Source organism: Cygnus atratus, chromosome 6 (genome assembly GCF_013377495.2).
Source record: "Cygnus atratus isolate AKBS03 ecotype Queensland, Australia chromosome 6, CAtr_DNAZoo_HiC_assembly, whole genome shotgun sequence".
Lineage (NCBI taxonomy): Eukaryota > Metazoa > Chordata > Aves > Anseriformes > Anatidae > Cygnus > Cygnus atratus.
The window spans coordinates 3,406,737-3,432,198 of NC_066367.1; the positions used below are offsets into that span (position 1 = coordinate 3,406,737).

At 45.6% G+C, this 25,462-nt stretch overlaps 1 protein-coding gene across 1 annotated transcript in view; it reads left to right on the forward strand.

The window, feature by feature from the left end:
* The first annotated feature begins 558 nt into the window (after positions 1 to 558).
* Positions 559 to 25,462, forward strand: part of TMEFF2 (transmembrane protein with EGF like and two follistatin like domains 2) — a 119,058-nt gene continuing 94,154 nt past the window's right edge. Inside the window, exons 1-4 of the mRNA XM_035536883.2 lie at positions 559 to 798; positions 1,861 to 1,970; positions 7,462 to 7,591; positions 9,931 to 9,957. Coding sequence (XP_035392776.1) covers positions 621 to 798; positions 1,861 to 1,970; positions 7,462 to 7,591; positions 9,931 to 9,957 — 445 coding nt within the window. The 5' untranslated portion in view covers positions 559 to 620. The remainder of the gene's footprint in view (positions 799 to 1,860; positions 1,971 to 7,461; positions 7,592 to 9,930; positions 9,958 to 25,462) is intronic.

Sequence of the window (25,462 nt, forward strand, 5' to 3'; positions counted from 1 at the left end):
AGTAACAACTGGCGCTTCCTGCCCGCCGGGTGCTCCCGGGGCCGGCTGTCAGCCCGCAGCGGGACGAGCGGGACCCGAGCCCCGAGCCCCGAGCCCCGTGTGGGGTGCGGCGGGTGCCCCCGCCACGCCCGGTGCCGGGGGGCGGGGGGGCGGGGGGGGCGGGGGGAGCCCCCCGGGGGCGCTGCCGCGGGGCTCCGCCGCCCCGCCCTCCGCCCGCCGCCCGGCCAATGGGGGTGCGGCGGCGGCCGCACGTGACGCGGCGGGCCGGGCCGCGCTGCTTCCCCCGCGCAGAGGGATGCGGGCGGCAGAGCGGGGAAGGCGGCGGCGGCGGCGGCGGCTGCGCGCCGGCCCCGACGGCCCCCACGGCCGCCCCAACGGTCGCCCCGGCAGTCGCCCGGCGCCCCGCTCCCCGCCGCCCGGCCCCTATGGCAGCCGCTCCCCGCCCCGCGCCGCCCCGCCGGGCTCCGCCGCGCGCCCCGGCGTCGGTCGCCGCTCGCTGAGCGACTTGTCGCCGCTGTCGCCGCCGTCGTCGCCGCTGTCGCTGGCCGGGGGGGCGGGATGCCCGGCGGCCCCGGGGGCCCCGCGCTGCCGCCGCCGCCGGAGAGTTGAGTGTGGAAGTCATGGTGCCCGGGGAGCCCCCCGCGCCCCGGCAGTGCGGCGGCTGGGCGCTGTGCGACTGCTGCTGCTGGCTGCTGCTGCCCGCCCTGCTGCTGCTCCTGCTCGCCCGCCCCGACAAGCTGGCGGCCTTCCCTACCTCCCTCAGCGACTGCCAGACGCCCACCGGCTGGAACTGCTCCGGTACGCGCCGGCACCCGGCCCGCACCCCGGCTCGGGAGGCGGCTCGGGCGGGCGGCACGGCCGGCCCGGGGGGGAGCCCCCTTCCCATCCCTTCCCATCCCTTCCCATCCCTTCCCATCCCTTCCCATCCCTTCCCATCCCTTCCCATCCCTTCCCATCCCTTCCCATCCCTTCCCATCCCTTCCCATCCCTTCCCATCCCTTCCCATCCCTTCCCATCCCTTCCCATCCCTTCCCATCCCCACGAAGCAGCTCTGACCCCCACGTTGAGTTTGTACACGGGGGTCTGCAGGAGCGGGGTGCACATCGCCCCCGGGGCGTCCACTGCACTCTCCTGGCTGGGAGCATGGAGCAATGCGGCTCAAGGAGAGGGGGAAGAAAACTAAAAATGATGGGTTTAAATGTTAACGGGCTCAGAACGTGATCTAGCTGCTCTGCTTAATCCTCTGCCGCACGCCGTTGGCATGGGAAGTCGGCTAGCGAGATCTGAAATTCATGCTTGGGATCTGGGTCTCTGGGCAGATCTGTTGGGTTTTGCTGTGGGAATTGAAGGCAGGGAGCTGGGGTCACTCGGCGGCTTGCAGGCAGCCCGGCGCTCCTCCCGTTAACTTGGGGAGAGCGGTCTTCCTTGGGGTCGGCAGAGCATCGCGGAAGGCACGCAGCCTGCTCATCTTTGTTACGGGGGGCTTTGTTGCACCACGGGCTGGAGAAATTCCAGTTTGGTCTTCTGGCCAACAGATCTGCGATTGTGTGGGGTTAAGTTGATGACATTTCTGACCCGGAGCAGTGAAATAGCGTAATTACCTGGCGACTTCTGAGGAAATTGAGTCGTGAAATAGAGAAAAAAGTGCGTGAGGCTGTGGGGAATAAGGATTAATAGAAGGACTGAGGGGGAGATGAGAGGAAAAAGTGGAAAACTGAGGACAGGGAAGGACAAAAGAAAATCTGGACTGTATCGTTTCATCAACAAGGTTATTGTGCTGTGTGCATTAAAACACAATCATCCTGTTTTGTTCCTCTTGCCAGACCAAAGCTGACATCTTTTTTTCCTTTTACATTTGAGGTTACGATGACAGAGAAAACGATCTCTTTCTCTGCGACACCAATACCTGTAAATTTGATGGGGAGTGTTTAAGGATTGGAGACAGTGTGACTTGTGTCTGTCAGTTCAAGGTAAGAAGCTTGACATTTCCTTCTCTAATTCATTAGTGAGAATACAAAGCAAGGATCCCTCTTTATAACCCGTCACTTGGCAATTTATTTCTCTACGTGCAGAGAAGTTAGAGGGAAAACCTGGCAGCATGTATAAAAGCTGGCAGGAGAACCAACTGGTGTCAAGAAGACATAAGTTTCTCTGGGAAAATGCAGATGCTACGGCTTTAAATGTCCCCTCGGGTCTGCAGTTTCAGGTTGTGCATTTCTGATTTTGTTTCTCTGCCCTTTTAACAAGGATTTAGAGTCCAATCTAAATTCATTTCTGATACAGATCGTGGCTTATTGTATTCAGAGTTCTGATCTAGTTAAAGAAATGGATCTGTAATGTGCTTATGCAATATTTTCAGGAAGGGCTGCATAGTGACAATGCTTCTGACTGTTTATCTGCCCAGCTGATCAGATTAAAGAGAAATCCCTCTGTTCCAAAATCATGAACTTCCTTTAGGTTTTATACAGTCATAGCGGGTTATTGCTGAGCAGTGGGGTTTTTCCTTCTCCTCCTGTGCCGTCTCTCTCCCTGTTGCAGCTACATCTAAACCTCAGGCATCCTCAAAGTCAGACGATTTCATTATGAAGGATTTCATTTAATATGTTCTAGCCAACTTGCAAAACAGCTGTGCTTTCCATAATGACCTGAATAAAAACTGAGCAAATTAAAGGAGTTTTAAGCATGTACCAGCACGTGTTGCATATACGTTTATGCCCCTGTGGTTTCTCGCATTTTAATGCAGATCTGTGAAGTTGTAGAACTTGCAATGCTGATGTGAGTGTTTACAGTAGAGCAGGCCAAATAGTGCACAGTTCAAGATTGTGCACGTCTGTAATGATTAATTTATTATTGAGCTTTGATTGGCTATTCGCTTTGAAGCGTGATAAGTATCGTTTATATTTCTAGAGCCAAATTTCACTTTGGGGAAAAATCCCAAACGAAGGAACATTAAACGAATGTTCCTTCGTTTAAAACAAAGAAGGAACTTTTCTGCAAGAAGAGCAAGACAGTTTGCTGAAGTGCCTGTGTTTCCTTGCGTGGGGAGAGAATTCATACTGACCGTGTATTTCTGGTGTTCCATTTTTAGCTTGCGTGCGATCAAAAATCCCATGTTAGGATGCTGTTTTGAGCAGAGCAGCAAGGAGCGTTTGCCTTGGCTCAGCATGTGCAGTGATTTAAGGGTTGCTCTGTTTTCTCTTTCGAAGAAAAGGCAGTGATGCAATGCAGCAGCAGTGCCTTGCTCCACTGCTGGGGCAGACGTTGTGCCATTGGCGCTGGGACCTTTGGGGACCCCCAGAGGTGCTCGGGTCCCATCATCGGTGCCCCATTTGGCATTATTAAGCAGCGGACTCGTAGCCTGCAGGGAGTGCAGCCAGGCATTGGGGGTGGTGGGAGACGTGTTTTCCCAAGGCAGGATACGAGTCCCTGGTGGCTTGGGGCTGACTGCAGCCCCCCGTGGCAACATGGGGCTGGCTGCGACCTTGGAGGGAAAAGCACCCGCCCAGGGGGCTGCCTCGCTTTAACATCAGCTGACAAAGTGACGAGCCAGAGCCACACGCCGCCGGAGTAGAAAATGAGTTTCTAACGCGGTGTCTGAGGCTGGCCGAGTAAGGCAGAGCCAGCCAGGTAATTTATGTCACGAGAAAGGGGGTCCTCCTTCAGAATTCAGGTGTCAAGTTTCAGTGACAGCTCTCTGGGGTGATAGTGAGCAAATCAATAGCAGGCTCCTCATCATTCTGATTACTTTTTATGTTTTCTCCTGAATTTGCCAGGGGCTTTTGCTGCAGCTTGAGAGAATATACAAGGACTGAAAGCTAATTTTGCCTCCGTGTTGTTTGAAAGGCCTGGGCTGGCCAGCCCCAGGGTCTTGAGGTCCTGGGGGAGGCAGAACTGGGGCTGCTGCAGCTTTGGTTTGTGTGGGGTTTTGTGTTTTTTTTTTTCCCATGAACCAGGATTGCAGATGTACATCATGTCTATCCATGTGGGGTTAAAAAATTAATAATTGTTGTTGAGGGGGTAAACCCCATCAGGCTGCTCTGGAAGATCTGAGTTGTACTCTTCTCGCTGGAGAGCAGGCGGGCACATGCTGAGACAGGGCTGTGCGTTCCTTGGCTCTCCTGTCTTTCTCTTCCACAAAATGATGGGCCATTCACGGACTCCTCGTGACAAGAGCCACGCTTTGTGTCAGAGGACATCGTGTCCCGCTTAGCCCCACCTGAAGCCCTGGGGCTGGCTCCAGCGGTGGGGCTGAGCGAGGTGGCAGCCACCACCACCCTTGCTCACCGCACAGCAAGCTCAGCGGGGCCACCAGGAGGTGCAGAGCCCCAGCTGGGGACACCGCTCCCTCTACACTCAAGTCCTCCCAAAGCCATCGTCTGGCAACTTGGGATCCCTTCCCTCTCAGATGTTGCAAATGAATCCAAAAATACACGAGGGCGTTTCCATCAGTGTTGCGTCTCTTGACCAAGACTGCGAGTGTTCACTGCTCTGTGTGTGAGGAGCCCTGTTCCCATGCAAGTTGAATCACTCCTGTGCTTCTGCATTTCTGGAGCTGGAGCCTCACCTGGCCAGCTTGCAGCTTGGTGTTACGTTTCTGGAATATATTGTCGTGCTACTTGGTTCCAAACAAAGCTGGCATTTTGGGAGTGGAGTTTGAGAGCAGGAGGAGGTCAAGCTTCTGACAGTGTTACCTGGAGAAAGAGTTACACAAGTTCATCGTTCTCTTTAGAGAGCAAACCTTCATGGTTTCAGTGCACAGCACCGACCCAGCACTTCCAGAGCTGGTTTGTCTCCGACTGATTGTGAGTGCTCAAGGCTGTTCATGCTGAGAAAGGCCACCTCCAGCTGATAGTTGGTTGAGTTTGGATACATTTATATACAGGTGTATTTTAAAAACCCAAGTGCATAAGAGAGGACGTGACAGTATGGCACCATGCTGCTGGGTTTCTGGGAGTTTTGACGTGGATTTCATTGAGTGCTTGACCAGGCCTTACTTTAGGGATGGAGAATCATACTCATGTCTGGGGCTTGGTCTACTGAGTCCTAAACCAGTGGCACAAATGTGTTGCTAGACTGAGGAAACCATGATAGTCAAGGTCTGATATCCTCCAGTGCTAGAAAGAAGGCCACGAGTTACTTGACTTCTAACACCAAGACAGCCCTCCTGGGTGATTTCCACCATGGCTTCATCATGGCTTTCTGAGCCCCCCAGCCCAAACCAAGGCAGGATCTGTCTGGAGGCTCTTGCTTCTCACATTCCCTGCAGCTCCTTAGTTTGGCCTTTTCCATCCAAACAGCAGTTGTGCGAAGGTAGTGGTGGGATGAACGGGCAGAAGATGAAGAAATGCCTCTGGGACCAGCACAGCTTGAGAAAGAAAAGGATGCATCACTAGTGCTCATCGTGGAGTACTTCCACCTCTGCTGTCCAAATCCAGGTTTGAGCGTTTCATCAGCTGCACGAGAGATGGGGAAAACCTCTGCGAGCAGAATTAATCCTTTCAGGAGCCCTGGTGTCTCTCAAATGTGTCTTAGCTTCTGTGAGCTTTGGAAGAAGTTCCAGCCCAGCTAACAGCAGCTCTGTCGCCAATTTGTGTGGCTCAAGATTTCACTCTTGATGTTTTATATTGTTAACGTAGGGCTGCTTGGCCTTTCAGATTTGAAGCTGAGTCAGCGTAAAAGATCATCTCTGGCTCTGGCCGAAACCAGCAGTTTCCACCGTGTTTCTTGGGAACGGGGTCCAGCATTGTTTCTACACGTCAGAGAGCCTGTTGAGATGCTTTGGGCCGAGTTCTGCACAGATTGCTCTGACAAGAAGTCCCACGGGTGTCAAGCAGAGAGGATGTGTAAAACAAGCATGATTTGAATCTTCATGCTTTAAAAAATTTGCATGATTGTGTTAATTGTCCTGGTTAAGTATTCCAGATCACCCTCCAGCATTTGTTGTAGAGCTTTTGGATGAAGTCGGCGTTTTCTGCTTGCAACGTTGTTCAGCTTTGGAGCATAGTCATGAAAATAATCTCTGCGTGGAGCAGCCCTTCGTCAGGAGAGGAAGGAAAGGATTTTCCCTGCTGTTGCTGCTGGTTTTCTGTCCTGCTCTGAAGGAAGAGGACACTGGAGGTGGGACGCAGCTCTGGAAGATTTAAGAAAATACAACATGTGAGGAAAATGTCATTTGATTTGGCCCAATCAAAATGTCACTCTGATCAACTATGAATAATTTCTTGGCAGCCGCTCCGCATGGAGGCCTGCAATTAATGCAGTCTATGCAATTGTTTGTTAATCGTTTCTGTAGTCATTCACGTTGAAGCCTGTTTGATGTTTACATGCCTGGGATTTCGGTTCTGCGCTTTAGGTTGCACGTTAGGAACGCACCTCTGCCACTTTGTGGCACGAGATAGCTGAAATAGGCAGTGTGATTTCTTTTTAATTTTTGCTTGGATTTAAGCAGAGGTGAGCATTTGTAAATAATAATTGCGATCATTCCATTTGTTATAATTAAACAATGAGGCATACCAGGAGTACAGTAATCATGAGATAATCATATCCCCAGTATAATTACCATGTACAGGGTACATCCAAGTATTGCTAAGCCTCGGAGTGTGATTATCTTAAGATAACGGCACCCGGTAGGTTGCCCAATTTTCTATGTAAAATGGAATTATTTTTATTAAAACGAACAGGAGAGGGCTGAAGCCATCCTTCAGCGGTGGGGGGAGGAAGGGGGTGGTTTGGCGAGCTGGGCAGGAGTTTGGGCTGAGGCAGGGGCTCAGCTCCATGCCGAGCTGCGGCACCTCTGCCCCCGCCCGCCCCCCGGCCGCAGCGGGGAGCGCCCGGACGTGGCGCAGCGTCCTGGCCGCTGCATGCCTGCCGAGAGAGGGCTGCCGAGCTCAGCACCGATTGTCCCCTTGTCCCCATTCCTCCAGCTCTAATTGCAGCGGGATGCTGGAGCAGGGGGGTGCGGGCAGGTGGATGCTTCCCTGGGCACCCAGGAGCATCTCTGTTGTGACTAGGGTGTGTGGATGGGGAGGAGGAAGGGAAAGGAGAGCCTGCTCCTTGCAATTTGCCTGTTGCCATCCAATGGAGAGGCAAGAGGAGCCGCTGCTGCCGCGGAGAGGAGCCGCTTGCCTTGCCCAATGCTCCCTGTCCGGGAGTGCCCCCTTCTCCTCCTCACAGGGGACACCTCGGTGGGTGGTTGCTGAACATTGCCTCGCTCGGACGATCTCTTTCCTCACCCGCACAAGGCTGTTTGCTGCTCCTCTCCCTTTCTTCTTTACCACATCCCCCCTCCCTCTCCTCTAGCCCCTGTAAATGTGAAGCAGGGAGGCAGTGCCTCCCTCCTTGCTGTTTTCCCGAGGGGTTAATACTGGAAAGGGCGGGGGGGCACACAAATCGGGGCTGCCCCATCCATCCATCCATCCCACCTGCACGGCTAACGCTGCCGCTCCTGGCCTTTCTCCCCAGTGCAACAATGACTACGTGCCCGTCTGCGGCTCCAACGGCGACACCTACCAGAACGAGTGCTACCTGAAGCAGGCTGCCTGCAAGCAGCAGAGCGAAATCCTCCTCGTGTCCGAAGGATCATGCGCGACCGGTACGTACTGTGTGCTCCAGGCTGCCTGCCCCTGGATAAAACTGCCTGCGGAGGGCAGGAGCTGTTTGAATCCCTCCTTTGAGTTTGTCGTGGGTTAATTCTTGACAGTCCTGAGTGTGAGAAGATGCTGCTGACATCCTTTCCTTTTAAACAGTTAGCCTCACATAGGTTGATAGGGTGCAGCATAGAAGTTTTTTCTTGCCTTTTTTAAAGTGTGTATCCTGTGCTGCTGGTCACGCAGCCCAGCCTGCAGTTAGGGGCCGTGATGACAGGTCACTGACAGCAGATTAAGCAAGCAGATGTTTGATAAATGGGCATCTGGATTACAGCAACCTACTCTGTAATCTGGAGAGGGTAGGCCTGGAGCATCACTGCCTGTAATGCAGTTCCTTAGCTTTTCTCTTATGTGTGTAGGGCCTGCTTCCCAGCTGGTAGTTCAGCAGACCTCCACTGACTGTAATGAGCCAAGCCAGTTTATACCAGCCCAAAAAACCCTTAATGAACAGGTCTGTGCAATAAATTGTTTTTCTGGATTTGTTGGAAGAACTCATTGAAGAACATGTGTGAAAACTGACTGGTATTTGAGACGCCCTCACTTAACTCTGAGCATCATGAGCTGTTCGTGTCTCTACTTTTGTGAAGCAGCTAGAAAAGCGAATGAGCCACATCAGTCAGGAAAACCGAGTTGCTTAGGCACAGGGGTTCTTGATGTTTTTCCTTTGTGCTCAGTGTCTGTTGGAGCTGGACAGTGAACTCAACTTGAAAAGAATAGGAGGAGTAAGGCTTTGTTCTTGAGAGAGCACTTTAAACTTAAAGCAGATTTTTTTTCTCAGGTTAGGATAGAGGAGTCAGTAAAAAAGTGCATCAGGCATACTTTGTGTAGTGCTGTGATTTTTTGTTTCGTACGCATAAGAGGAAAAAAAATCCAGGAAAAGAAGTTTCTCTGAAGCTGATACATGACAATTTTCAAGAAAAAAACACATGCAGATTTTTTTTTCTCTATAAATTGATATTAAGTAGAGCTCAGGCTGACAAAGCCTGTTGTGGCATAGGATTTCTTTGACTCGGTAAATTCTCTCAGCACAGCAGCTGGTCTTTTTTTTGTTCAGACTTCATGATTAAGGGGTTGATTTGAGTGCATTACTTCATATTTTCCCAACCTTGCTTGCTACTGGCAGTGGAACAGGGCAGAGTGATGCACAGGCCCCCAGCAGAGACCTGGGCTGGCAGAGGTCTGGGCATCAAAGGGTAGGGCAGGAAGAGAAACGTGGGATTCTTCTCTAAAGAGCCAGTCGTTTTCTGTTCCATTTTCCATCCGTCTTTTGTCTCTCTTCCATGGAGTCTTGCTGTGCAATTCTACCATTCTGTGCCTTTTTTGTGACAGGTTTATTTAAATAAAGGTTTTCAATTTTTTAACTTTGAGTAATGATGGCATGCGCAAGCCAGTTCAGATCCACCAGATCCTACTGTCAGTAAATTAGATCTAACAGTTCATAGGGTAATTGAATCCCCAAGCAGCCTTTCCAAACTCTATTACTCTTGATGCTGATAAATGGATAAACCTGCTGCTAAGGGAGGTAAGGGGTGACAGCCTCCCTCCCTTCCCTCCAGGAGAAATTCCTCGTATGGATTTTCTAGCCCTACTCATGTGTGCATTCCTGTACTTTGTCTTGGTTAGAACGTATCATAATGAAGCTCAGGGCTTGGAGATTTTGCGACGTTGCCCTTTCAGAATTTGTGAATCTGGTCCTTCCATCCAGCAAAACGTTGAGCAGAAGAAAACAAAAACGCTTGGTTTTGAACCTCGGCCACAACCTTAAGAAAAATGGCATTTTGATCATTTATCTACAGACTTTGAATAAGGATTTAAATGGTTTATTCAAACTAGTGATCTGATGAGATGTCACTGTTCTGTGCAGACAATGCCATGAATTTCCAATTGGTCTGGCCTCAAACAGACGGGTTTAAAAGCCCTGTTTGATGCTGAGGGTTTAGTAGTGGCCATATGAAACGACTTTGCACGACTGTTGGGAACAAAGCTCCTGGAGCTGCTTTATCAGTCTCAGCACAACAAAATGAGGCAGCGGCTTCTGAGAACATCACAGCACTCCAGGGCTTACGTTATTTTAGTCTTATATAGAGACTTTAAAGTAAGAGAGTTCAGACATGAGAAAGACGGCTTGAGTGAACTACATTCAGATTGCATCTCTATAATTTACCCAGGGATGACATCAAACATGAGATATGCTGTAATACATTTGACTGAACAATCTTGCCTTACATGCTTACAGGACATACGGTAGCACATGAATATAAATTTCATTCTGTTCTTTTCTCAGATGCTGGCTCAGGATCTGGGGATGGAGGTAAGAGCCATCTTTTAATAACACTGCTTATGTGTACACGCATTGTCTTTTGCAATTTCAGCTTCTAAGGGGATATGCTTTGCAGTTTTGTTGTTACACTACATATTGTCTTTTGTTGGACTTTTTTTCTGAAAAAGTGACATTTTGCATTTTTGTCAAGCTGGAACCTAGTTAATGACATGCTGTTTTCTAGGGAAATTCAGAAAGCTGTGTTCCTTCTAATAGGACTTGGAATTATTCATACGTTGTGCTAGGAGCTCTATCTCCATCTACTGTTACTGTTGCACTCGTTTGTTTTATGCTTAGAGTAATATTTCCTTTTGTTTTTAAAACATGAGCCAAACCTTTGGCTTCTTTCACTGGAGGATTCAAGCCAAATATTTTGTGGTACTGGAGAGCATTTTTTTAAAGATATGAAAAAATGTCACAAGAGAAGAATTATGTGTTTCTTGTAAGAACAGCAGCAGCAAAAACAAACACGGAAATAGTCCAAACCCTTTGCTGCATACGGGGGATGCTGTAAAACAGTAGCAAACTTGCATTTAAGTCGAGGGTTGGCTTTGTGGTTTTATTTATTTATTTTTTTATCGTTTTGTTCATTTAACACTGATTCTGGGATGTGCGACTGGTTCTTCTTGGAAGTGTAAGTAGTGGTTCAGGGTAGTGCCTCACCTTAGGGCAGGGAACGTGGCTTCTGGGAGATGCTTGCATTGTGGGGCTGGTGGGTTGGGCCTCCCAGGAGCCTGGGAGACCAGGGCTAGTTTGGGTGGCTGTCGAGGGTTGCCCTGAAGAGTTACCTTCATTTCTTCCCAGGCACTGTAGGAGACCCATGGCAGGTGAGGGGAAAGGTCAGCATTGGGCTGGGATGCTGCCAGGCTCCTCCAACTATGGTGGCCACTGGGAGCTGAGCCAGGATTCGGCATCAGGCAGCCAGCAGGTCTGGGCTCTCATGTAGTTTTGTGGCCGGTTCTGGCTGTCAGTCCTGTCTGGATTCAGGTTTTTTAAATACATTTCTGCTATCTGGTAAAGTATCACCCAGTCTTTGTGTAGTTTTGGTAACCAGCATGCTGGAGAGCGCAGCATTTAGGTGAAGTATTATTTTTACCTGTGAAGTAATCAACAGCCTGAGCATGGGGCATTTGCAAGGGACCTAATTGTCAGAGACTGGACTTGGTTTGTTTTCTGGAAATCAGAACATTTTAAGATGCTTCAGACTTGGCTCCCAGAAATCACAACTGAAAATATTACACCTCATTAAAAAATTTTGTCTAGCTATTCCTATTTTGCTCTCACGTCCTTTAAATATTTTTTCTGAACTGGACTAGATCAAAGAGATTCCTGGTTCAGATCTCAGATTAACAGAAATCTACAATTTAAGATGGGATTTTCACACACTCAGTCAATAATCAATTTTCAAATGATGGATTTTGTGTGACTTTTTCATGTACATACTAAGGAAAATGAATAAGATTTCCAGTCTGTTTTATAACTGGAGGAGATGGGGAAACACACATGCCCACTTCCTAAAAGGAATGAATTTCATACTCAAAAGGCATAGGGTTTTAAAAGCATGATTTCCAAACAATTTCATTTTAAAAGCTGAGGTTGACAGAAGATGAGCAGAACAGGACCATGGGGACTGACTAGGCAGATAATAAGGAAGCAAATTTGTGAAGTAGACAGAGTCAAGTTGGTGTGTGCTTAAAGGTCTACAAAGCTGCCTTGTATTATACAAGATTTAGTAGGCAGCCACTGCTGTTCTTAAAGTGCAAAAGTATATTTATGTGCCCTAAGAAGCTAAATCCAGCCAAGTAAATATTGTCACTACATCACTCTTTACTACACATGGTCTTGTTGTAAAAGCTGTAATAAATTTTGGATGTCATCACAACAAGTCTTGTAAAATCCACTCCAACAGTCATGAGTGGGAAGTTGTTCTGGGAGAAGTCTGAGGTCTTCTGAAAATTTTCAGAAAAACAAGAGACAAACAAGATTGCCTTTCTTAAGCCTCTCCAAGCAGCCCTGGTTAACAAGCTGCCAACCAGTGTCTGGGGCCCTAGAGGCCTGCTGGGGGCTTGGGCAGGCTGGGCAAAGCCTCCTGGAACCGGTGGGTTAGGAGACTCTTGTTGAAAAGACTTTTCAAACAAAATCCAGCCAAATAACATCAGTGGGGCTGGGAAGTCATAGGGATCTCTTCTTCTTTGCTGTGTGATCTGGTACAAAAGCATCTGTACTTGGCGAAAAAGGATCTGGGTCGTGGAGAGTATTTGGGTAGAGCTCGTTCTCCTTGGGTAAAGGGTGGGTGGATTTCTACTTGAGGGCACCCATAAAGGGTGATCCTTCAGTGTGATCAGTGTGAGTACCTGGGGACTGTCCTTAGTGGCAGGAACATCTGCTTTCCTGCACTCGTAGGTGGACAAGGATGTTGCTTCTTACTGGAGCCCCTCCGTATTATTCCCATAGATTTCTGCACCGTTTCTGTGTATCATTCCACAAGATGAGCATACTAGCTTTCCAACAGACTTCTATCTTGTGGTTGGATTTATGTGGTCTGATAAGGTACACACCTAATGGGGAATTAACTCAAATTGCCAACTGGTAGAGGACACAATGTTTTCCAGTTCTTGGAACATGACAACCTTATTGCTTTGTGGTGGTTTACCTCATGACTGGTAACAGTTCAGCTCTCAGTCTTGTTTTTTCCTCAATGGGGTTTTTGTCAGGTGAAATCATAATTGGATGATGGTTCAGGAATTCCTGGAAAGGGGTTGGTGCAGTGGACAGATGTCCACAATCACACTGTGTGGTCACACAAGCCTCATTTTTCTCAGTAAGCTGGATAGAGCAGAACGAGTACAGCCACAGGTCATGTTTTGCCAGCCACGTTTCCCTTCTGCTCATTCCCATATGGGTTTGCAGAAAGCTCTTCTAGCTTTAGTATTTAGGTCTTACAGTTTTCTGCTTTACTTTCAGGGTTGCTGGGAGCAGGGGGTCCCAACTTGTTATCATTTTAATGATCCTGGGGGCTTTCCAGAGGTGATGTATTACTGCTTTAGGCAGCAATCACATATTCAATGAAGCAATACAAAAGTCCCCTTATTTGTAAAGTGGTGGGAGGAATTTAATGTCATTGGGTTACTGAGCCATTGGCACACAGTCACTTTTGGGGGTATCCAGTAAATGGGTAGGAACAGTAGGTGGTCAAGTTTCTTACCACAGAAGACATTTTTTCCCCAGCAAACGAAGACTAAAAATGCAGAATCAAGAGTTGTTTCTGTGTTTTGATTGCAGAAACTGAGTACAGTGTGGAATTATTTAAAAGCCAGTATCACAGAGAGATACTAATCAGCGGCAGAAAGAATGAATGTGAAAGAGTTTATACAGAGTAATTTAAAGAGATTCCATTCATTTTCATCTACGCCGTTCTCTAGACTACTGGGCGGGTTTTTTTTAGAACCCAGTGATTCATGTTTTGGTCTTGAGTGAGTTCATAATGAATTCTTGCTCGTTTCCTAGCTGCCTTCAAACAGTGACATACTCAAGATGCAGTATTTTATTATAGTACTTAACAGACTAAGAACATCTTTGCTTGGTTTCTTTTCTGCATTGAAGGCTTTTTTCCACCTCTGTGTATTATCCATGTTCTTAGCTCCGTTGATTGGCTTGCATTCATAGCCGGATCGATTTACTGTGGGTGCCGATCATGCCAGGTGTCTGTGATCCCCCAGCGCTGCAATACACAAGCACCTACATCGAATTAGTTTCAGAGCCTCATTCAATTTCCATTAAAGTCCCACTGACTCTAATGGGAATCGTACAGGGCCCCTGGGTATGCAGATCTTATCAGAGTTTGGTTTTTATGTTAATTCTTCATGATCTAGACTAAAGCTGAATGAATAAACAAGTCGTAATTCATCAATATCATCGTCACCATTATTTTAGAGTAGCATCTAGGGGCACTAATTATAAGATTAGGGCTCCAGCATGGTAAACTCTGATACCGTGAGGCACTTCTTTGCGGTGAGGGAGAGGATGAAATCTGTGAAGCAGAGCCTGAATGTCCAAGTTAGGCAAAGTCTGAAAGCTGCATCATGCTCCAGTGGCTGACCTGGGGATAACGCACGGTGCTTTGGTGCTCTGTCTTTTGAACCACGCTGCTTGTCAGCAGGCTCACATGCAATCCACAAAGAATGTTCTTAAAGTTATTCCTAATGTGCTGCTGTTAGGCATACCTGAGAATCAACAGCCTTTTGGGCAGTCATTTTTTTTCTCTGTCTCATTTTGTTTGTGTATTTTAAGGATGAGAATGGCTTTTTTGTTTGTTTGTTCTCTTCGGCTTATGCCTTCAATCTTATCCAGAAAATTGGAGTCCTGCAGCTCTTTGTAGGTGCCAACATGTAGATCAAATCATAGATTTGGAATTCTGGTCTGCCTTTCCTGTCGGCTTGGAAATGTGTGAGTAAACACATACATATTATGAATCTGTGCGGAACAACAGTCGTCTTGAGAGACTAATGCAGTCAAAAGAGAAGAAAGAAAACTTAATGCTGTGAGGCCCGAATTGTTTTTTAAGGCAAACTATAATACAATGCATATATCTTTTTGTTTAATTAACAGCCAAACAGCTACTTTGACCCACTTGCCTTTGCCCATGTGTCCATGCTGGATTTGTGTGACTGACTTGGATTCAGCAACTCTGCTGCTTTTCCCTGGATTTCTCTTTCTGCTTTATTTCAGGGTTGATTGATAGGCAGGGCTATGCAGAACACAATGAATATTGCTGTAAACACCGTCCTAGCAACAACAGTTGAGCCAAAATACTCCATAAAACCTGGCGTGTTTATTGGTTTGAATGAAATGGTGTATAAAATGCAATGCTGACCTGCACACATATACACATGTATTAATATATGTGAAAATAATGGGGCTGTTCCAATTTAACTTTTAAAAGAAAGGGAATTTGTGTTTTGAGCCTGCACATCCTGTCCTTTTTTTAATTTTTTTTTTTTTGGGTATAACAGGTAATACAGGGCTCTCTCATGTGAGTTAATATTTGCAGACCCCACATGCTGTTATCAACTGCAATAAGGCAGTAGGAAAACTGCTTCTACTCTAATTTCATTTGGTTAGTATAATTTAAAGCAGTATCAGGAGGTACTAAAGCAACTATAAGCAACGTGCGTGTGACAGGGTAAATACCTCTGGAGGGAATGTTTAAATCTTAAATGATTGACCCGACTGTGGATGGTCAAATATATGTCTTCTTTGTTAAACAGGTTTTTACCTTGTTAACCACGGCGTGGCACCGAGCCTAAACCAATAAGCTCTGTGAAAGGCTGGGTTTATTAGCTCAAGCTTTTCACTGTCCTAACGTGATTACTTGACTTTTAGTTCAGGGCTGGTGCACATCTGACCTGTGTGAGAGTTTAGCTCGGGAAAAGGCAGTTAACATCTGTTTGTGGCCTTTAAAAAATTGGGAAAGGATGAATCTTGTGTGTGTTTGTTGACCGAATGGGAAGTACTTGGGCATTTCTAAGCAGTGAACTTTTAGGTCTCCACTGTTGGTGTTTTGCACTGGGTGGGATGCAGTAGATATTTTGGAAATCCTAGGAAGGTATGGAAATGATAAGAATATCCTGCTTTTGGATTCCTGTCAAGTTGAGCTAAACACTGAGCTAATTGACCCTGCTTGCCAGAGATGTTCCAGCGAATTCCCCAGAGCTCCTCCGGACTTGAAGCCCTCTGGGGTTATTTATAAGTACCAGCTTGGAAGATGCTGGTTTTGGATTTAGTTGCCCAAGTTCTGCCCGTGTTTTGCTTACTGTTTCTACTGCTTCTGAAATTATAGTGCAGAATCCCATGAAATGTGCTGTGCTTTATCCCTGTGCTTACTTTGTTATTAATGGGCCAAAGTCCGTGCTGTATTCTTAATTTGAATGCACAATTGCCATCAAGTAGACAGTCAACGCTGAGAAATATCATGGGAAAGAGTTGGCCCATAGTGAATGATATGTGGCCTGTTTTTCAGTCATTCCTGCGAAAAAAAAAAAAATCACCAATAAAACAAATTGAAGATACCCTGAGGATCCAGAGCCTTTTGCTGAGAAGAGGTCAGAATGACTTCCATTCATAGCTGCTTTCTTAAATGATCCAATTTCTTACTTTTTTTAGTACTTCTTTAAAACTGTTCAGACCTACAGAAGGAGGCTGTGAATACTCACCTACACCAAAAAAAAAATACTGAGGATGCTCTGGTTTCACTTTAAAAATCCAAACTACCCATCCACATCAAAACTGAATAAAAAAAAATCCAAAATATGCTGTCTAATCATGTGCAATCTGTAAATCCACAAATAACTAAGTCATCAAACCAGCAAACAAATCCTATGATACTCCAGCAAACAGATTAAAAAGAGGGCATCCTATCACAAACACTCATTTATTGGTCTGTTACTGTAAACAGAGCAAAAGAGAAATGTAGTGGACTAGATTTGTCTGCTACATCTCTGTAAACCTGGATTAATTTTCCCTGTGACAAGTGGGGAGATTAGCCGTGCTGACAGCGAGAGGTGAATCTAGCTCATCGTTTTGCTTTCCTACACAGGAAATTCTTCCACAGGGAAGAAAGATGCTTCTCAAGCTTTCCATGGGCTCTGTTACGCTTGCTCAGAACACATCGTTACTTCATGGGCCAGAGTATGTGTTTAGGCATGTGCTTAATTTTTAGCACATCCTTAAATACCATTGACTTCAAAGCTTTCTTCTCAATGTGGATGTCTTCCACAAGTGGGGCCTGAGGCAGTCCTGGAGTGACCAGAAGGTCTTGAGATCCTTGTGCATCTTTCAGTTACGTTCTCTGTGGTTTATTGCTTGAAGAAGCTGATTCACTAGGCACTTGCTTTGAACTGGTTTTGGCGTGACATAGGATTTGTTAGATGCTCTCATGAGATCTAACAAAGAACAAATAGGGTGAAAACTGCCAAGTCCTCTTGCAAGGTTTGTGTACTTGCTTTTCTTTAACTCTTACATTTCAGACCTCCATTGCATCTGGAAAATTTAATGCATTCTGCATCAGATGCTTAAATTCCCTTTTGTCTAAGAGGATTTCTTCCCTTTCAGAGATTAGTAAATAAAAGCAGAAATTTTGCCTACTCTCTTTGAAGTCAGTGGGAATTTATCTTCAAGAAGGGCATGACTGCTTCCCAGACACTTGGTAAACTAGAGATTTCTGGCTACTTTATGTAAACACATATATAGGGTAAGTTTAATGAGTGTTTCACAAGCCCAAGAATTCAGAACAACTCATCAAATTCAGACAAGTTAGAGTTTTACGGTACAGTGCAACCAGTTAAGATAATATCATCACTCTCTCAGCTCAGGCTTTTGAATAGGTATGGAAGATGCTTGGTTCTCATTTAAAGCAAACTTGTAAAATGTTTCTAGTCCTTGTTGGCCAGGAGAACACTTGAATACAAGCCCTAAATACTTCATAATAGGAAGAACTCCAAATTGCATTTTGAAAATAGTATGATCTGGGGAAAAAGATGTCGGAACTCTTCCATGATGTTTCATGATTTTTTTTTTTTTTAATGCTTTGGACTCCTCGAACTCACTTGTTGTAGCTACTTGTGAGTTAGACAATGATGGTGCTTATTTAAACCCATTAAAACAAGCAGCTGCTGAAACAGGACCATTTTTACTTCAGCAGCTCCAAATACCTAGAGCCAGGAGTTTAAACAGAGCTAGCTAAGGACCTTAATTTGTGTTTTTTAGTACATCTGAGAACATGGAAGAGTTCTAAAGGTCTGAGAGAATGTAGGTATGTGGGTATTCAAAAGGGTAGGGAAAAAATCTAGTTATTTATAGACTTGTCAATCTGACATTGATCGAGGTAGAACAGGACGTGCTGATCCAGACCTGATTAATAAAGAAATAAATGAGAACTAATGCCGAGCAATATGGGCTGATGTAACAGATTTTGTCAATTAATTGAAATGTTATTTATGAAGCTACAAATTTGCTTGATAAAGACAGCAATATTGATGTAGTGTACGTGGATGTCAGTGAAGTATTTGGCATACCAGTACATGACAGTATGATTAAGGAACAAGAATCATGCAAAATTAACGTGGTACATAATTAGTGGAGTAAAAACTGCCTTTCACAACATGATTGTAAGTGGATTTATCATTTTCATACGGCCAGCACAGGCATCAGTCTCATGCTGTTTATCTGTTTCTCTTTGCCAGTGGCTCGGGTGGGAACATACATTACTCATTGGTCACGCTGATGTGGCTGGGGAGGTAAGAAATGAACAGATCACAGAAACAATCCGATCTCGTTTGCTACGCACACTGGTACAAGAAGGAGTAGGCATTCTGATGGGGCCAAATGTGATGCCACAACCGTGGAACAAAGAGGGGAAACCAGAGGAGCAAGGTGGGGAAACCCCCATGGAAGCAGTGATGCTACAGAGAAAGTTGGAGCCTTGGCAGTTGATAGGCTTTTTGTGAGATTCCTATGTAAACCCAAAGGGCTACCGTTATCCTTGTATATTTAAGAAGCAGACTCTCGAGGATGTCAGATTGCCTCCACCTTTTGTGTTGATGCAGTGGAGGCAGCACCTCCAGCTCCAAAGGTCCTGAGCAGCAGGAGAGCCCCCTGTGTGCAGCTGGGGCGGTGGTGTGGGGAAGCTGCCTTGCTGGGAAAACTTTGATGCTCTGAGCTTTGTCTGGGGAAAGGAAAGGGGCGTGTAGGACGCAATCTGTAAGTAGCTCTGTGGGGAACAGAAATGAGCAGAAAAAGGGTTCTTTTTTCTGACAGACAAAGGTCTAACAAGATGTCAGGCTGGAAACGAAGGTTAGACTCTTAGAAATGGAGGCAACAGCAGATAGAAGCAAGCAATTAAAAGTTATGTCGGATTCTCTGTTACTTGAAGTTTTGACAGTTGTGTGCCTAGATTGCTCTGCTCAAACAAGGATGAGTTTGAAAGTCCCAGGGCCTGTGTCACGTGGCAGGTCACAGCAGGTGCTCAGCAGTCCCTTAATTCCAGGTCCTGTAGATTAGTTTGCATGCCAAATAGGCTTGAGATGATGTTCAGCAAGATTTCTATGTTAAGAAGCCTGGACTGATGATGTGAAAATGTTTGTTCATTTAAAAATCCACAACACTTTCATCTCTGCTCTCTCCTATCTAATTGTGTACATTTACATATGCAGGTAATGGAGGAAATGTGGGCTCTAGTAGCAAATAGAAAACCTCACGCATAATGCCCTGCTGATTGCTCTGTGTTTAAAAATAGGCCACGCTATGGTGCATTTCATCCCAAGACTTCTCGATGTTGCCCTGTGCTGGATAACTTCAGCAGGCATTGACCTTCTTGAGTCACGATGGGCACCGTCAGGCTCCCCTCTGGCCTGTAGGGCTGCTCTGATTCTCAGGGCAGTGACTGGTACAACCACATCCAGCACCAGGATCCTTTTCCTGCCTGTTTATTCTGGCATAAGGGGGCAGGAGCAGAGAGGAGGATCTCACCCAAGGAGCTCTGAAGCTGGAATGTGTATTGATCACAATTAAATATCATTTGATTTTATCTGTTATTACAAAAAGCCTCCCTGGCTTTGATGTATTACTGTGTGAGATGGCTTTGGGAGGTGGGAGAGATTAATTGCTTCGGCTCATACAAGTCTTCCACTAGACTCAGAGGCATCTTCATCTTTGTTCTTACAGAGTCTTGATAAACAAATAACTTATTCTTTTGTACTGCGCCTGAGATTTTCATCAAAAGAGGAGGGAGCCCGTTGTGTGAATCACAAGGCCAGTGCAGGACAAGTCTATGCTGTAATTTATTTAGACAAATGTTGAACTAAATGGATGGACTAAGGTTTGTTTAGATTAGTGGCCTTTTGAAAAATGAGTTGTCTCGTGTGTACAATTTTTCAATCTGTTTACATCTAATTAGCTGTTCAGATTGGCTAAAATTAAGCGATGTCACTTGTAATGCATTCAGGGGTGAAGATATGATAAAATGGGCTCTTTTAGATTCTCACTGGAGAGTAGCTCGGAGCACTGCCACAGTGTGAACTGAGGGGGTATGGAAGATCAGTCTGTAATGTGGAATCGGGTATAGTCAAGCCACAATTTCACATATATAGTGAGTAGTACATAGCATCTCTTGTACTGATTCAAAGAGAGAGCATGATTTTCCATCACCCTCTCTTACATCTTCTCAGTAGGTTGGCCTGGCTGACTGGGGCGTTTTGTTGGGGCGGCTGCCCCCAGACATTGGCATCTTTACCTGTTTTGCTATTGATTCCTGCATGCTAGATATTCCTCCCTGGAGACAAGTCATTTGAACAGCTTGAAATCTAAAAACTGACTGCTGCAATGTTAGGTTTCTAATTCTGCAGCTCAGCTGACAGCTCTGGAAAGTCCCAGTCAGAAATATACCATTCTTCAGCAGACTTTACTCACTCACCATACGGCCCCAGTTCTTTTATATTGCTCCAGTGCCTACAGATTTTCACATTTCTCACCAAAACTTCTGCTATTAATATGTAAGCTTCTCAGCAATTAATCTGTGCGTATTGTTGCATCAGTGCTTTTAGGGCATGACCAGAGATCAGCACCCTCTGTACAGCAGCAGCAGTGTAGCTATAATGCTTAGTCATGGATACGTGTCTAAGGTGGTTTTGGCACAGGTTTTTTCAAAGTTTTTGTTAGTCTTCTTTTCCTTCCTTGGCTCTCAGAACGCTTCTCCTTGGTATCTTCTCTCTCCTTCTGTGACCTGATGTGCCAGCATCGGTGGTGATGTACCAGGGTATTTGTGCTGGAAGTGAAACTGTGGCTCAGCGGGACAGGACTGCGTTTGGTGGCTCAGGAATTCAAGGGTAGTGTCTTCCAGTCACTCCAAGGAGCAGAAGGGGACCTTTAAAAGCCAGTGGGAGGATTGCCATATGAAGCCTTTGCAGGCAGCACTGGAGGTGCTCAGCAGGAGATGTGGTGTGGATGGCCCCATTGAGCCATCCGTGAGGAGGAGTTGTGCTGGGAGCTTCCACCTGGGTAGTGGCAGGGAAGAAGCCAGCTGCCACCATGCCCAGCACCCCTGGCATCCTAACCCCTTTTGACCCAGCTCTCTCCTTCACTGCCCGTAGTTGGTTTCCCAAAAGGAGCCAAGGGCACTCAGCCAGTTAGGATGTCAAACCATGAGATCTCAGATGCCGGGGCTGAGCTGCACATGGCTCCAGCCTTGGTGTCAGAGCTCTTTCTGGCTTCTTCCCACTGGTGGTGAGCATCTTGCTGTGGCATTGGTGGCCCAGCTGTGGTGGCAGTGGTGGTGCCAGGCAGGGCTCCCTCGTGTCAGCAGGGGGAGCTCACAACTTGCCTATGCTGTGGGTCCTGGAAAAACGCATTTGGGTATTTTCCTTTGGTTTTCATTTACCATTCACGTGCTATGCTCTACTAGGCTATAGCATGTGAAGTAGGTGACATTTAAGGCCCTCGATCCTAACACCTGAGCATTCTGCTAAAGGTGAGGGCACCAAATGACCAGATGTCTAAGCATCACCAATAGGCAGCAGCAAAAACACTTCTGTTAAAAAGAGAGCATTTTACACAGAAAAAAAAAAAAAAACTTTTCCAATCAGAAGTACATCTGTAAGTGAACCCATTACCATTAAATATGGATACGGGTTGGAAAGCTGCAGCATTTTCTAACTCCTCTGCTATAAGGTACTCTTCTCTGGATGTCTTTATCTGGATGGCAGGTGCTTTTGGGCTAATATTTTCCTTCTAAAAGGAAAAATCCTTGAGGAGGATTTTTGCTACTTGAAAACAATACCATGAGCAATTTTTGAGTTCACAATAGTACATAAGATGTGAAAGGTTTTAATATTTAAGACACTTGTTCTTACTACTTGTAAGTAACACTTTTAACAAGCAAGATGCAGTCTTCAACAGGATTTTTTTCTTTGTGCCTGTCCATCTACCCTACACTTACAGTTTAAGTATCTCTTTTCCATCTTGTCTGCTGCACTGCAGCATGTGTTGGTTAAAAGAGATGCTCTTGATTTCACTAGGCAGTCAGGCAGTCCAGTCCTAAGCTATGTCTTTTTTTACAGAAGTCAACTAGATTGAGAATGATCTACGTTTTGTCTCGAGCTAGTGTCAGGGCAGACAAAAAACAAATACCCTTAATGTGGAAGTAATGCTGAAAAAAAATCTTTCAGTAATTTAAGCATTAGAAAGAAAATACGAAGTCATTTTCTAGAACATTATAGTTATTTAAAAGCAATTACGCAAAACAAGAAGGTTCAGAGTTGAGAAAGAAATGGGAAGAAACCCAGACACGTAGTAGCATAGAAATTCACCATCATCGTGTTTTGCTGTCTTTATCTTTAGATATTCCTGCCTCATTCCTTTTTAACCTAATTCATAGGAAGGAGAGATTTTGCTTTATCTTAAAAATAAAAGTGATTGATCCTAGGGGCAGGAAAAATGGTGGTACAAAATATCTTTTCATCGTGGTTCATTAAACTTTTCAGAAGTCTCTTCTTTCTAGAAGAAGAGATTGCTTGTGCAATTCAAGCAATTAGGAATATGCACCCTCATTTGTCTTGGACATTGCATGGTGATGAGGCATATAATCCGCATTTTCTCCCTTCCCTTTGGAGTGCTGTGACTTCAAGACAGGGCCGCAGAAAGTCATCTCTGCTGTTTCTGTGTTTAGCGGCACCGTAGGACTGACTGATCGTATGCTGTTAATTTGAAGGGACGTGGAGGGAACGCGAGAGCCTTGGCAGACTCTGATCTGCCAGCAGGTGAACAGCATGGGGAGCTGTCAGATTGCACAAGTTGTTAAGGTCAGGTTAAATTAGTGCCCACAACTGGTACGGCGGTAGAAGCTGCTAGCACGTATGATACAAGTGTCACTGCATAAATCCACACCAATTCTAGCCTGAAATTAAGGCACAGGCAAGTCATTTTGTTCTGTCATTTGTCAAATGGCAGGATCTCAGGGAGGGGCAGGTGATGAAAATTCTCCTTGTTTTTTTTTTTAGGATTCAGTGTCACTTTCATTGTCATTTGCAAGGGTTTGGACCAGTTCAGCTTGATGTCTGAGCTGAACTTATAAACGTGCCGAAAGTACTGGGAGCCCTCATTTTATTAATCTTCCATGAGAAAAGAAAATTGTGATTAAGGTGCTGTGGTCTCGTGGAGACCAAAGTGAGCATACTCTCATGCGCGCGTGTGGGTGTCAAGAGGGGGAAGATGTCACAGGCCAGCCTGGCGTGGTGAGCAGCTTTTGGGAATCCAAGAGATACAGCGAAGGGAAAAACTAAAGAAGAAAGAGCCAGCAGTGAGGGAGAAAACTATTCTGTCAACTCATCCCGTTTACTGTGATGTGTTGTCATTGTCTGGAAAGATTCAGTGCTGGAGGGCTTCATAAAGGACGGCAATCCTGTGACTGTGCTGCAGAAGGCTGTGTTACACAGCTTCTCTTCCGTTAAGGTAATCTATAGCAGCCTTGTGCAACAACGCAGCTCTTAGGAGCAGTAGCCAGGTATCCCAGAAATAAAGTCGAGACGAATGTAATGTTTTACCAGAGGCAGCCAGCAGATGCTTTTTGTAATCCTTAATCTGTTGCTGACTGGAATAATTTTTGATATATTTTACATTGCATCATCTTTAAACGTATTTGTAACAATAATCCTCTGGTAACTTGAGTTTCTTCAAAGTGCGCGACAAAGATTCACCTCCGTTTGCAGCAAGAGCAAAGCCTGTGCTTTATAAAAGCTCCTGGTGTAATTGCCACTTCACCATATAGTTTACAGGCAGTGCAGCGGATTAACTACAGAGTACTCCAGAGGTGCTCTTCAGTTATCCTATAACTGACAATGTCAATTGAGGGAGAAGAGCGTAGATAAGAAATGCAAATAAGCTGAAGAGAGTGAAAATGTGGCTTTCTCCTTTGGCTTGTCTTTCATAAGCAAAATATGTAATTTCTGATCTTTGAAACCTACCCGTGAATGAAGGCATGTCAGCAGGTGCTCCAAAATATCTGGCTGCTGGTGTTTCCTATGCAGAACCCATTCTGTATCTGAAAAGCTGCGCCTCTGCTTTTACGCTCAGGATAGCAATATTCTACAAAATTCAAGCTTTCAAGCCAACCACAGTATCCTTGTGATGAAAGGAAGAGAAAGGTCAGTGAGGCTTGTCCTTGCTGAGAAACAATCCCAACCAATGCTCAAAAACCTGAAATGTTAAACCAAGCTATGCTCACGTATGGCAAACATGATCAAGCTTTTCACTCGTTTCAGCTGCTCTGGACAATTCTTTTCAACTAGATCTAGTCTTCAGCTCAGCTTAATTGAGAAGTTGGCCTTGCTAATGAATTTGTATGAGTTTTCTGGCCCTGGTAGTTTTCACTTTAATGCACTCTGTATATTATATTAAAAATGTATATCACAACTGAAGCAGTTTTGTAAAACAAGCTTTAATGCAGCATCTGCTTATTTGTGCCTTGGGGATGTGAGACAACAGCAAACTGCTTACTGCTTGAGAAATCAGCGCACCACCACATGCCTTGCTCTGGTGTTAGAAGTCAGGGCAGTGCCTTAATCTGGATGCAGATCAAATTGTTGTGTTGATAATTAGAAGACAATAAGCCTGCATGAAATTGAACCAAGATGTATTAAAATCAGGTAGTAATTCTCCGTAATGCTGACTGGAAGGAAGCCATGTCAGAAGGTAACCAGAATGCATTATTGTTTGCCATTATAAAAAGGTCCATTTAAATAGCTCTCTGTCACCTAGGGCTATTTAACCTTTTGTAGGTATGAGCATTACAAGGCAGCCTAATGCATATTTTGTGTGCATTACTGTGTATAAATGCATGCACACAGTTTTTATGTTCCTATGTGAATATTCATAATGAATCAGACTGGGGTCAATGTATTTCCAAATCATGTCACTGGTGATAGCCAGGAGCAGCTGTTTGCAAAGAAGGTGAAAGAAGCTTCATCCTTGAACTACCCTAGTGGGAAATTACTTGCTAAAACCTACCAGTGAATGCTTGGCTTTTGCGTCGAGGTTCATAGATGCGAACATGAATGGTCTCATAGAAGAAGAAGATGTGCTTGTATGTGAGAATCAACTGTGCATATGAATCCTGGGCTCCGGCGATATGATCGTGAGCTTAATGATCCCCTTGCCAGAGTGAAATGCGTTTCTCATCATTTCCCTGAATATCCTCTTTTTCTGGGATTCTAAGGGCTGAACACAAGAGCTGTCAGCTCATGCAGGACCCTTCCCTATGCTGGTTCTTGTTTTGTATGCATCTGTCCACTCCTTTCAGCTTCAGTTCTCCTGCAAAAGAGATGTGGCCTTTAGGGAGGCACTTCCATGCTTGAGAACGTTTTCTTTCCCAGCATTTCAACTTGTCCATTTCCTCCCTGTATATTTTGTATGCTATTTTATATGCTAATGGGACATTATTAGTTTTATT